General features: G+C 43.4%; 1 protein-coding gene across 1 annotated transcript in view; it reads left to right on the top strand.

The window, feature by feature from the left end:
- chrna9a (cholinergic receptor, nicotinic, alpha 9a) overlaps window positions 1–9,046 on the top strand; it is a gene marked incomplete at its 3' end in the record, with an annotated part of 47,664 nt that extends 38,618 nt beyond the window's left edge. The window contains exons 5-7 of the mRNA XM_084319032.1: window positions 497–848; window positions 5,614–6,212; window positions 8,876–9,046. Coding sequence (XP_084175158.1) covers window positions 497–848; window positions 5,614–6,212; window positions 8,876–9,046 — 1,122 coding nt within the window. The remainder of the gene's footprint in view (window positions 1–496; window positions 849–5,613; window positions 6,213–8,875) is intronic.
- Window positions 9,047–15,294: the final 6,248 nt, after the last annotated feature.

Genomic DNA, 15,294 nt, shown 5'->3' with positions numbered 1-15,294 from the left:
GCCAGCAACTCCAACCCACACATCAGATCAAAACAAAGAATGTAAACAAAGTGCAATACCAAAAGGGACTATTTTGCCTAGAGATCACTATTGGATGGCATTACCGATTCTACCTGACAACACTTTATCTATTAACCATTGCACACTACATTTGTTCATATGTACACACAAATACATATATTCACACACATACACTAAGATAATGGGGAACGTAAAAGTGTGTGTGTGCATGCATATTATATATTGCATATTAATATATATATATATATATATATATATATATCATATACTGTATGTGTGCATTCCTGTATTTCAATTGACCTACTGTATCTCAAAACCACCCTCTTTTCTTGATCCTCCAATCACAACTGTTGCTTTCCTCTGACAAAAAAGGTTTGTCCAAGGGAACCAACAGTTGCGATTAGAGGATCAAGAAAAGAGGGCGGAGATTGAAATATGTCAATTGAACAACCCTCTATGTCTGTCCTCTCCCCAGGTGGATATAGCCATGGGCATGCCCAGCGGGGAGCTGTCAGACTTCGTGGAGAACGTTGAGTGGGAGTGCCACGGCATGCCGGCGGTGAAGAACGTCATCATGTACGGCTGCTGCTCCGACCCTTACCCAGACATCACCTACACCCTCCACCTGAAGCGCCGCTCCGCCTTCTACATCTTCAACCTGCTCCTCCCCTGCTTCCTCATCTCCTTCCTCGCTCCCCTGGGTTTCTACTTGCCCGCCGACTCGGGGGAAAAGGTTTCCCTGGGGGTCACGGTGCTGCTGGCCCTCACCGTGTTCCAGCTGATGGTGGCCGAGAGCATGCCGCCCTCCGAGAACGTGCCCTACATAGGTGAACGCAAAGCCTTGTGTGTTGTGTCTATAAAGGCTGCAGTATTGACATTCAAAGCCTTGTATCTATAAAGGCTGCAGTATTGAGATTCAAAGCCTTGTATCTATAAAGGCTGCAGTATTGAGATTCAAAGCCTTGTATCCAGGGGTGTAGCTCCAGATTCTGGGCCCCATGAAATAATGTATTTGTAGGCCCCTAGTGAATGCGAGCGCGCGTAAGCGGACATTTTTTTGGCCATTTTTTTATTGATGAAAACGCATAATATGGTTTTTATCTATACATTCGGATCAGCAGTTCAGCACCTGCACTGTTGGTGGGTGAGCCTAGTAAAGGATGTCGCATTGCGTTCATCTTCAATGAATGGACCAATGCAATAGTCTACCAAAGCCCCCCCTCTCTCTCTATATATCTCACACACACACACACACACACACACACACACACACACACACACACACACACACACACACACACATGACACACACACACACACACACACACACACACACACACACACACACACACACACACACACACACACTTCAGAAACAAACATAGTATCAATGAGAGCATCAATAATACACCTGAGTGATGTCTAGTAAAAAAAATAATTTTTTTGGGGGGGGGCCCAGTGCTGGGCCCTTGGAATCATCCTAAGCTACCCCCCCCCCCCCCCCCCCCAGCTACGCCCCTGCTTGTATCTATAAAGGCTGCAGTATTGAGATTCAAAGCCTTGTGTCTATAAAGGCTGCAGTATTGCGATGCAAAGCCTTGTAGCTATAAAGGCTGCAGTATTGAGATTCAAAGCCTTTTATCTATAAATGCTGCAGTATTGAGATTCAAAGCCTTGTGTCTATAAAGGCTGCAGTATTGAGATTCAAAGCCTTGTATCTATAAAGGCTGCAGTATTGAGATTCAAAGCCTTGTATCTATAAAGGCTGCAGTATTGAGATTCAAAGCCTTGTATCTATAAAGGCTGCAGTATTGAGATTCAAAGCCTTGTATCTATAAAGGCTGCAGTATTGAGATTCAAAGCTTTGTATCTATAAAGGCTGCAGTATTGAGATTCAAAGCCTTGTATCTATAAAGGCTGCAGTATTGAGATTCAAAGCCTTGTATCTATAAAGGCTGCAGTATTGAGATTCAAAGCCTTGTGTCTATAAAGGCTGCAGTATAGTAATGAGATGCAAAGCCTTGTATCTGTAAAGGCTGCAGTATATTAATGAGATTCAAATAAATATCTATAAAGGCTCCAACATTTTTTATTAAAGATGTGTATGTATAAAGGCTGCAATATTGAAATTCAAACCCTTGTATCTGCAAAGGCTGCAGTATTGACATTTAAAGCCTTGTATCTATAAAGACTGGTGTATTAAGATTCAAAGCCTTGTATCTATAAAGGCAGCAGAATTGAGATTCAATTGTGTTATTCCATCTACTTACTCGTTGCAGGCTGCTTTTACTTTATTTTACTTATTCTCAGGCCCTCATTCCAGGGCCCTCATTTATCAATGTTGCGTACGCACAGATATGTGCTTAACCCGTGCGTACGATCATTTCTAAGCAAAGTGTGGGACTTATCAATTTGAACTTGTGCTTGACCAGGCATGCGTTGTTCATGGCACGGGGTACCACTCAGTGGTACCTCACTGAGTATTAAAGATTTGAGCAGAAGCGCGTGCACGCACATGCACGCGCTCGCGAGAACGCGCTGCGCTCGGCTCGGATCGTTGTGTTTACCTGCGGCGCTACCTCGCATTATCATAACAATAGCCGCTATAGGCTGGTGTCTTCAACCAGTCTGGGACTCTTTGTGATGTAAATATGGAACGTCCCAAGTTGCCGCTGCCCACAGAGTGCACCGCCGTCCAAAGGTGAACGACGGCGAACGAAGGGCCAAATCAAAACAGCCGTCAATTCCGAATTGACAACTGTTTTGATTCAACCCCCCACCCACCACCACTCACCCCCGGACAACAACACACTCTGCAAACAGCAGCAACCCGGGACATTCCATATCTACATCACAAACTTCGGGACTGAGTAGATAATTAATTAATCTTCTCTTTATTTTTATTATTTATATTAAAACTGAATCAAACCATAAACAAGGTTGCCTGTTGGGATGTTAGATCCTAATGTGAAAAACTGATTTTATATGTCTGCACTTTATGTGCTCATTTTATGCCTGTCTTAATTCTGTTGTGAAGCACTTTGAGCTGCAGTTTCTGTATGAAAGGCTATACAAACAAAGTGTATTATTGTGCGCGAGGGAACATATGCGCATGCGCGCGGGGCCGCGCGTGCGTGTGCACGCGCGCGTGCGCGCGGCGTCATTATCCTGCGTGGCGGCTCAGCCCATAATAACAACGCAACGCTGTGCTTGACTTTGTGCTTATATCCAGGCATGCAGTCGTGCACAAATGCGGTTAAACGCCGTTTAGGTGTAGGTCACTGAGGCAGAAGTGCGCGCAATGATGTGCACGCGCGCACAAAAATGCGTTCACAATTGTCACTGGACTCGTCGCGCCGTGCGATAAGTACCCGGCCGGCACTTATAACCTAGACTTTGCATAATAATAGGAAGGATACCAATCAACGAGAAGTGCCAAACCAAAATACAAGCCCTGTAGGCTACCAATTGGTGGGGGGTTGGTGCCCGACTGGAAGGATGAGACAAGTTGTGCTTCAGTCTGAAGGAAACTGTCCTTCTGTAAATAACTCTAAGTTACATTGTTAATTTAGTTTGTATTTACTTTTCTAGTTTAAGTTAATTCAATTAAAGAAATTGTAACTACAATTACATTTAAAACATTGTTATGCATAATAATCATCTGTTCTGTGCGCAACCGAGAACATGTATGCGCGTGCATGTGGCGTTTGGGCATTGCCCATATTACGACTGCATCACTGCTTATATCTACGCACAGCTCGGAGCATGCGTAGCTGATGCCCGGTGGTAGAATATCGTTACTGCAGACGGACGGCATATGCGCTCCTCAGTTGCATGCATTAGTTTCAATGCGGAAATAAGCTTTCAAAAGCTTTGTGCTTATTTGAGAAGGGTCCAGCTGCAGAGCCGGAGAGCAACGCTCTCAGGGTCAAGATAGCACTTATACTATTTTGAGAGAGACAGCAGAGAGACAGACAGCAGAGAGACAGACAGACAGACAGACAGATAGACACTGTTCCACAGTGTGTGTGTGTGTCACACACGCATGCACGCACACACACACACACACACACACACACACACACACACACACACACACACACACACCACACACACACACACACACACACACACACACACACACACACACACACACACACACACACACACACACACACACACACACACACACACACACACACACACACACACACACACACTCTCTCTCTCTCTCACACACACACACACACTGTGGAACAGTGTCTGTCTGTCTGTCTCTCTGCTGTCTGTCTCTCTGCTGTCTCTCTCAAAATAGTATAAGTGCTATCTTGGCCCTGAGAGCGTTGCTCTCCGGCTCTGCAGCTGGACCCTTCTCAAATCAGCACGAAAAAAGCTATAAGCTTATAAAACGATTTAATATGCTAAACTTTGTTTTAAATTCTTTAATTCACATTTGTTTATTTCATAAAGATTTTCCCGACATAATGCTACCTGCCCCGACCAGATCCGTGACTCTGTTGCGATACAGATGAATTATCTACTCAGAATAGTATAAAGTGGCTATCTTTTATGCTGTAGATCACTGCTGGTACGTGCGTGCAGAACCTTTATTTCAGCGGGGACTGTACGTATTTATTTGACGTTACTGTACAATATATGTGTGTATTAAAAGACGGAGCTGTCTTTTATTGTAATATAATAATTATTAATATTAAAAAGAAATGAAGAAAGGCATTCTTATTCCAGCATGCATTATGACACCAACGGGCAACGGCAAAACAGTGGTTAATGGTCTTTATTAGTGTTTGCGGTGTCCAGGCAGCAATTGTCTTTTAGGAAGTTAATATCCGACATCACCATGTACATGTCTGTCAGCCTGTCGTGTATTTCTCCATAACACGCTTCCCTCGGCTTAGTCCACTTTTCCACATTTCATGGGGGTGTTCCATTACCGTATATGGTTAATTACGGGCGGTTGTTGTATGCAAATACGTGAAACTGTGCACGAGCCGCAGCGTAGGATCAAAGTGATATTTATCAAGACAGGTGTGCGTAGGACCTGTGTACGCACGTGTGATAAATCCCGTTTTTTTTGTGCGTGCACACATTCTAAATTCTGTGCTTACGAACGGAAGTAGAAGACTTTCTAAGAAAAAAAAAAAAATTGGCTCTGTGATTTGCCCTCAGTATCCCTCATTTTGGCTACATGGTATGTTGGCGATACCAGAATTTGATCTTATTCTACCAAGTGCTTCTGAGAGTGGAGGTGGCAACATTACATTGTTGCAATGCCAACACATGAGCTTATTGAGCATTCTAGCAGGAGTGGGACTAACTGGGGCCCTTCTGATATCAATATGAAATTGTGTGTGTGTGTGTGTGTGTGTGTGTGTGTGTGTGTGTGTGTGTGTGTGTGTGTGTGTGTGTGTGTGTGTGTGTGTGTGTGTGTGTGTGTGTGTGTGTGTGTGTGTGTGTGTGTGTGTGTGTGTGTGTGTGTGTGTGTGTGTGTGTGTGTGTGTGTGCATGCCTGCATCCATCTCCATCTACCTCCTTCAAGTAGGCTAACACCAATCTGTCTGTTCTTTCCCTCAGGCAAGTACTACATAGCCACCATGACTATGATCACAGCCTCCACCTCTCTCACAATCTTCATCATGAACATTCATTTTTGTGGTGCTGAGGCCAAGCCAGTCCCCCGCTGGGCCAAAGTGCTCATCATAGACTACATGTCCAAGATCCTCTTCGTCTACGAGGTGGGGGAGAACTGCACCACACCGGAGAGCGAGAGAACCCCACTCTACTCTGAAGAACCAATGGGTGGCCTTGGGTATGACGACTGTTCCGATGACAATCTCTACTACCACGACAATGACCCGCACCAGTACAATAATCACCACAGCAACCACCACCAAAACCACGACAACCTTCGTCAGGCCAACGGCCACGCCAACAACAGCCTCCACCACTACAACAACCACAACAACCACAGCAAGCCCAAGCACTCCTCTAGAGGGGAGGGCGGTGAGGGGCAGAGGGGCCCCCCGCGACGGTACCACCAGATTGGATGTGACAACCTGGACTACGAGGCCCCTCCACTACTGAACCTCCAGCACCTGAATGGGGGCCTGCCCTACATCTCCGAAAAGTACCACATGCCAGCCTGCCCCTGCACCTGCCTTCAACATAAAAAGGTGAATCACCACAACATACCGTCTTACTATGTACTGTTGTTTTAAGACACTTTCTATCTTGTCTTTTCACAATGCATAGAGCCGCCTGTTGACAGAGTCACATGGGGAGCAATAACTGGTCATGACGACGAGGTCTTCTTTAGCCTTAACTGGCGTGGTTTATTTTCATATGTACATTGCACCACTAGAGAGAGAGAGACAGAGGGGGAGGGAACAATCCCTTATACCTGATACCTGACGTCAGCTACAATAGCTGCGTCTCCTTACGCCTATAGCGCCCTCTTACTGTGGAACAGTTAAAGTGCAGTTACATGCAAATATTAATACTTACACTTAACACCGCCTTTACACACAACTGTCCTCTGACTGACAGTAACTGACTGACTGAGTCACTGACTCATTATTTTAACCAGTGCAGGAACCATAAGTCCCACAGCTACCAGATGTACAAGGTGTGCTCCCATGGTGAGCCACTACTCAGCGAGGAGGCCAGACACTCATATTGACCAGAAGGCCGGCGATATAATGACATGTCAAACTTAAATGACTAACTCCCACAGCTTACAGGACCATACCGGTATGGTGATGGACAATATGGATGATACCTATGTTAAATGTATCCCCTGGTCACGGCGGCCTCTTGTCAAAGAAATCAATGCTCGTATTGTGTTGCTGAAAGCGGTGAGTTTAACATAAACAAGGAAGTAGACATGCAGAGAGAGCGAGAGAGAGAGAGAGAGAGAGAGAGAGAGAGAGAGAGAGAGAGAGAGAGAGAGAGAGAGAGAGAGAGAGAGAGAGAGACCTTCATGGGCCAAGCATGACTTGTTTACGAGTCGTCCAATTTGTTAGCATGACCAGGAGATCATTTTGAGGGGGTCATCCCTATGTTCCCCGGGTCCTATGTTCCCCGATTGATTGATTGATTGAAAATTGTATACATTTTTATTATTTTATTAATTATTAATGTCCGCCTTGTTTCGAACTGGTTATGCTTAGGCCCTCTTTCGAAGTCGGTTAAGGTTAGAGTTTGGAATCAGGGCTGGTGGTCTGACTATCTATCGCTACCGGGGAACATAGGACCCGGGGAACATAGACATGCTCCCATTTTGAGTAGGTTTCTTCTATATAATTCTGTAGTTTATCACCATAATAAATGGTATATGGACTTTATAAAGTGCTTTTCAATTAGTTTTCCCACCACCCAAATTGCTTAACAATTGGTGCCCCACATCCACACACACGGACAGAAAAGGCCGCCATGCAAGGCGCCAACAACCTCATCGAGAGCAGTTAGGGGTTTAAGCATCAAGGACACTTCGACATAAAAGCCAGAATCTCAAATTACCAGACAACTGCCCTACCTTCTGAGCCACTGCTGCTCCTTATGTATGTGTTATGTTATATATACATTACATATACAGTAAAATGTTTGCATCTTTAAAAAAGGTAAATAAGGCAAAATTGTTCTATTCTAAGTACGCTATGCTCAGGAAAATGGCCAGGGGTAATGTAAAGGATTTGTGCTGATTAATAAACGGGCTAAGACTCATATTTACACCAGTAAATCAGATTGAAATGGAACTATAATATGTCCAGTGTCTTTGTTCTACAACTTTTCCACTGGGACCATTCATGCTCTGCTTTATTGCATTTCCACCATTTAGCTATTATACTTTTGCCCTATAAACACCAACTTTAGTAGCACCATATAGTTACACACACATAAATTGTCAGATGAATTGGATGAATCGTATGTCCGCCAGTAACTGATCAACTTTAGAAAGTGTGTAGTCTAGTACAAAATTGGCATAATTTATTACCAGTTTGTCAAATCATCATAAAACTGAATCCATATGTCAACCCAATCTCAGCATACTCCTTTACTTCACTTAGGCATCTAATTAACAAATGCAGTTCTTCTTAATTCCAATTCTAACAGCTTTATTTAGATCAAATCTATCTATTGCTTCTACCCATGTAAATAATAGCACTTATACAGTATGTTGATGCTTATAGGCCTGTCTCTCTATCTCATGAATGAATGAATGAATGAAAACTTTATTTAACAGATTGCAGAATGGGTACAATACAGTACGGCACTTTGTTGCATGCTCTCTTTCTATCTTTATGTGCATATTCTAGCAGGTTTGAGTTACTAAGAATTGCATTTAATATCAGATGTGTGAGTGAAGGAGCACAGTGAAGCAGACTCTTCGTTCAGGACTGATAACATGTTCATAATCCATGTTCACATAAAGATGACCCATAGGGGGCGCCAAAACCCCACACCCAAGAATACATTTTATTTTTAATTAATGTTTACAAACTGGGGTAAGCAGTGTTTTCTGGCTCCAAAAAGCCCAGATAATTGATTAATCAAAGCTAATCCCTTGCTAGTGTCCCCTTGTGACACCACCAAGGGCAATACCTCTGAACAGCTTGTTTAGGCTTGTTAATCTTAAAAGACTTAAAACCCTGGCCAAAACGGCAAGGTGTACGTATGTCATCCCCCCCCAGAGTCTAAATAACATTTCCGACCTCCAAATTCATATAAAGACTAGGGAAGACCATAATATGTTTGGTAGAGCACAAGGGAGCATATGGGGCTACTTGGCCCAAACCTGAGCCCCCTCTGCTCTGTATCCATCTCTCTCTGTTTGCAGGTAATGAAAAACATCCAGTACATCACCAACTGCTTTCGTGAGCAGAGAGCCACAAACGCCAAGGGAGCGGAGTGGAAGAAGATCGCCAAGGTGATGGATAGGTTCTTCATGTGGATCTTCTTCATCATGGTCTTCCTCATGAGCATCCTCATCATCGGCAAGGCAACCTGACAGCGGCTACGATACCTTCACCGCCACAATTATGATGACGACCATGATGATGTCCATCACCGCCGTGATCATCCTCATCCTCGTCATCAGTGTTTTTTTTTTTAACCCATGTGTTGTTGTAATATACAGTATCTTTCGACATTGGTTTCGAGGTGTGCGTCCCCTCTTTCTAAAGACTCACATTCACGTCCAAGTCCATGTGATGTCAGAAGTCTTTGTATACAGTATATGATGACAGAAAAGAGACTAAAATAGCTTCTACGAACACTGTGTCTGCCTATGTGTGTGTTTGTGCGCCTTTGTGTGTGCACGCATGCATGCACACACACACAAACCCACCCACTCACACACACACACACACACACACACACACACACACACACCTACACACACGCACACACACACACACACACACACACACACACACACACACACACACACACACACACACACACACACACACACACACACACCTCAAAATTGACCCAATTTCTCTGCTAATTGGTTATGAAAAAAGCGAAACATAACAATACAATTAGATGTGTGTACTGTATGTGTGTGTGTGTGGGGGGGGGGGGGTAACCCAAATAACTAACCACTGACTAACAAAATGCCTGTCAGTCACCATTATATGGGAGGGGGGATCTAATCATGATGATAACAGTCGACTGTTTTTTTTATCCACTTTTTCTCCTCCTATTTTTCTGTATGTTCCTCCCATCCCAATTTAGTCGTTTTTATGCCAATTCCCCCCTCCCCTTCCTGGCCATTGCGCGCATGTGCCCCCCACTGGTCGGTCTAGGGAGCCCTGAAGTCTATCACATGCTTCCTCCGATACATAGGAGTCAGCCAGCAGCCTCTTTTCACCTGGCAGCGAGGACTCTCATTGGTGAAGTGTAACGCGTGGGAGGTCACACTACCTTCACCATTTCCCTCCCTCGCTGTGCAGACGCCCTGACCGACCTGTAGGAGTCGCTGTTTACAACGACCAGATTACCACCCACCAGCTTCCCTCCCGCTGACTCTGCCAATTGAGCCAGTATGGGCCAAGCCGGAGGCACCGCTGACAGCCGGATTCGATACCAGTGTCTCTGCAGTGGGAGACAGACGCTTAGTCCGCTGTGCTACCCGGCTGCCTAGCAGTCGACTGTTGAAATAACATTAGAATCTGCACTGTCTGAGACCAAGTCCAGACAGAGTACACATTCAGTAGATTTCAAAACCAACAAAATGTGGGTCTCGAGTACTAAAACACACACACACACACACACACACACACACACACACACACACACACACACACACACACACACACACACACACACACACACACACACACACACACACACACACACACACACACACACACACACACACACACACACACACACACACACACACACACACACACACACACACACACACACACACACACACACACAGCGAGCATCTTCAGACAAATCTGAAGGTTATAGAATAGTACATGTTACAGACGTTGACATTTGTCTCTGTTCCGGGCAGTTCTGAGAGGATGGTATTAAGAAAACCTGAAAGACCAAGCTGTTTTTTTTAAAGGTCAACAAGCTTCTAAAAATACTAGACAGTTTATTTACCAAATTTACCAATTACCTACAGCTAAATATCTTGTTTCTTTATGCACTGCCATGGGATGAGACCCCTCCTCTTTGGCATTTTCATTGAATCAGTAGCTTTAGTTATCTGACAAGCAAACTCTATTATTGGTTTCACCATAGGTTCAACTAATCATAAGATCATATACAGATGACATTGTACTCCTGTAAATCCTGAAACATATACCCTCTTCTATACTCAAAAACACATTTTGCCAATATTTCAGGTTACAAAATCAATTGGACAATCAATTGAAGAAATTCACGTCAAATTCATATCATGAAATTATATGATATACTGTCACCTGAGGGATCTAAGTCCATCTCACTACATTAATTTGACCAGCTGTGACATGTACTGTAGCCAGTGTATTACAGTCGGGGACCATCAAGGGTGCCTGGTGCAGTGTCGTGCTTGTGCAGAAGGACCAAGTCTGAACCTTATAACTTTATAACTTTGCCATGAGCTGACTGAGACATTCAAATGCTATTTTTGCTTTGTATTTATTTACTGTTTGTTTCCTTTTAACCAAGCAAGCCAGTTATATAAACTCTTCTAGAACTTGCCGTTATGTAGCTGTCGATTGGTGATCGGCCGATATTGCTTTCAATGATAGGTGATCAGCTCCAAAAATCCTGATTGGAGCATCCAAATTAAAGGCGCAGTTCACCCCCCCCTCTTACCCGGAGTGTTATATATCCATCCAGATAGTTTTGGTGTGATTTGAAGAGCTTTGGAGACATCTGCCATAGAGATGGTAGTTACGCAAGGTAATCTTAATTGTGCACTGTTGGGTCTGAGCTCGAAACACAAAAATGTCATTACCTGCAATGCCCCTGTATTGTTGTGTATTTGACAAATAAAGAACTTGAACTTGAACTTGAAATCTAGGTGTGAACAGTTTCATTAGGAACAATTTTTTAAGTAAAATTAAAGTTCACCCACCATAATTGTTCTTAATGAAACTGTTCACATCGAAGTCTGTGGAATAATCACTGTGTCGTGATTTCTGGAAAGAGACATTGGAAGTGCAGTTGTTGGCGCTACCCCCTTGGGTTCGGACCAAATCAACACACGGAGACAAAGCTTGATGCGTAACGCCCACACGTGGTGGCCTTTATTTACACACTTCACACAGTAACTAAACCAAAAGGTACAACTTAAAGTCCCTGCTTGCCTTCCTCTGTCCCAGTCTCACTGTGGAATAAAAGGGAGGGGTAATTATTACCCATACCAGCTACACCTGCGTCAATTAACCTCCCCCACTGCTGCTTCAGTGAGTCTCTCCAGACTTTAACCTCTACACCCCACACCAGGACGCATCTATTCGAATAGACGCCACCAGGACCAGCCCCCTCCTCCAATAGAACACGCATCCGTCTCAAGTAAAGACAGAAATGCCCCGATAGAGTAGTACTCTGGGAAAACGAAAAAGTCCTCTAAAGTACTAAAGTAAAAGTAAAAAAGTATACGATTTTTGATGAGGAGTGTGTAAAAAAAAAACCTGAAGGATCCTGCAGACCTGGTTCCTATAGGCACTATCTCAGAAATACTGCCCATGATAAAGAGTTTGATTTGGGCACATTGTGAGTTCTGACCGGCACCTGTCAAACATTCTAAAAGATCCCTCTAGTGGTCTACAAATGTCCCCCAAATTTGAGACAAAATGTTAGTGAAATCGGATCTGCTACCATTGAATAAAAACACTTGAAGCGGAACAACTGCCATTTATTTGATGTATAATTATTTAGTAGGTACTACAACATGTTAGAACTGATTTGACGTTGACTAATGAGTCGCCATGTGATTTCTCCCCCACTTGCACTAGTGCCACCAAGGCAAATATGACCCCCCCCTCCCCAAAAAAAGGTTTTATATGTGACTATTTTACTCGCAGTCTAAAGCCATGAATGAAGGTCCTGAATAAGTACATAGGATGTGTTCTGTCCATCTGCACAGCAACAAAGACAACTCTAAAAGACACAGTGTGAGCGCTGTCACTTTTCAAAATCTTGCAAAACTGGTACAATGTTAAATGGCCACGCTGCCTGTGATTATGTGTTACACATCAACATGGAGGCCAACCAGTGTGAGAGACAGACACACAAAGAAAGAGAGACAAGACACACAAAGAGAGAAAGAGAGGGGGCAGGGCGGCTCTTCTATTGTTTAAATAGAACGGGGTTAGGTGAGGTTGGCCTGTCTAGCTGTAGCTCCCTCCTTCTGATCTAGTGTTGGGGGTGACCTCCAGGAGCTCTCAGGGGCAGTAATAATGCTCTGAAACTTCCAATCTATAGCCCCACTGGTGTCAACCAGGCACCAAGATGGCGGACAAATTACACCCATGGGGACAAGGAGACTGGCGGTTTAGAGCAACTGAGTCACACACTGGAATGCCAGCTATTGTTTGTGGTTGGGCATTCAAGCAGAAATGTGTCAAATTCTGTCTTTGTCACTTGTTTAGATTAGTAAAACTGCTTTTGACAATAACACTATTTCCGACCCGGGGATAATAAAGTTGATCTCATCACAATGTCAAGTGTCCTGAATCAAATCTATACTTCAACTGAGTAAAGGTGACTTGGGAGAAATCATTCCAATAATGCTACAGAGCTTATTGTATGCTACTGCTCCATATCCTCAGTATTTGACAGGGTGATGCAAACTCACTCACTTATGTAGGCCACTGTACACTGCTTGTAATTAGCTATTCATATATTCACACTCGAACCAGCTAATGATGGGTCATTTAAATAAAAGACGGAGATAAGCCTATCCTAGTTATTGTAATAATTTACATTTTAATGACTTTCAAACAGACCCCCCCCCCCCCCCGATTCCTAGTAATGTTAATTAGTGGCCCATACTTGTTGAGAGAACTGTAACATGGCCATGTTTTCCAGGTGGTGTATGTCGCCGCTACACTGTATGCCATGTTGTTGATTCTGTGGATCAGAGGACTCTGCCTGCGGCTCTACCCTGAACCTTCACGCCCCAGGCTCTCAGGTAGCCCATGCCTGACTCCAAATTCCAACAGTTTGCAGCATATTGACAACATAGCAGACTGATTATAAGTGAAGAGCTAGAGCAGACTGGGGTAATTGATTATAAATGAACAGATAGTGTTACGTGTGGCTAGGCCCTGCATGTGCATTATTGCCCACAGGTTGTGGACGTGTCCTGTTCTCTCTCTCTGTCTCCCTTTCTCTCCTCCACCTGCACTCTCCAGGGGTGCACACCTGGAGTCAATCAAGGTGAAGAATACTTGAGGAGGACTGAAGACTATGGCTGCGTCCCATTCCGCCCCTTGGCCCTACGGCTTGGCCCTACCCCTTGGCCCTACCCCTCGAGTCACCCTTCAGAGCGGAGCCACAAGGGGTGAATTGCACTACGAAATGGGACAGCACTAGCACTCAGTTGCCGACAGCGTAATGACGCAACTCACCCACACGCTGACTGTTTACATTACTTACAGGTAGCTTACATCAGAAGGACCATGAAGCTTTCTCTGCATAACATGTAAATTATAACAAATGTCTTCAGTGTTTATGCTTGTATATAAAAAGGTTTTTGGTATCAAACTCTTGACATTTTGTGTTGTTATTTTGTAGCACAAGTTTAATCAAATGTTAGTCAGGTTCTTTATATTCATAGAGTATGTCAGTCAAATAGAAAATGAATGGGTGAGACTATAATAAAGCATAGTAGTACTACATGGTATTGCATGGTACTACATGGCAGTATAGCGTACTACATGATACAGAATATGACCATGGTAGTACAGGGTACAACATGGTATTGCAGCTTAATACAGAGTACTGCAGTCTATTACATGGTACTGGTAGTGGTAGTACATATTAACTTTTTACTTCAAGGTTCTCTTGATATAAATTCTAGTAATTTGCATGTATATGTAAAGAGAATACAAATCCACTGCAAATATTAACAATTGTAGAAAATACATTTGAATAAATACAGTACCCACACTATTCTGCCCTGTCAAGGCAGACCGCAGTAACTTCAAAAAAGTGAAACTGAGAAAAATGGCTTTAAAGTTTTTTGACTTGCCATCCAAAATGTGTTATAGGTAGATAGATGATAGTACCCAGATTTAACATGTATTAATGAAGTAATCTTTAGGCATACAAAAATATGACATAATTATTTTAATTAACCCCCAAAAAGCAGATACTGCACTCTGCTGCACAGTTCCCTCAAATAATTATACAGGTAATGTACAGGCAAAGTGCAGTAACTTCAAATACAGTGTTGTTTTCCCTCCAGCTTTCATAACTTAACCTAGCCATTTTATTTGGATCATCATCATTCCAATATATTCAGGTGTTAAATTTCATTTTCAAAATGGCTAGGTTAAGTTATGAAAGCTGGAGGGAAAACAACATTGTATTTGAAGTTACTGCACTTTGCCTGTACATTACCTGTATAATTATTTAAGGGAACTGTGCAGCAGAGTGCAGTATCTGCTTTTTGGGGGTTAATTAAAATAATTATGTCATATTTTTGTATGCCTAAAGATTACTTCATTAATACATGTTAAATCTGGGTACTATCATCTATCTACCTATAACACATTTTGGATGGCAAGTCAAAACACT

Source organism: Notolepis coatsorum, assembly GCF_963971535.1.
Source record: "Notolepis coatsorum genome assembly, chromosome: 7".
Taxonomy (NCBI): Eukaryota; Metazoa; Chordata; class Actinopteri; order Aulopiformes; family Paralepididae; genus Notolepis; species Notolepis coatsorum.
This window is presented reverse-complemented; position numbering and strand designations above follow the sequence as displayed.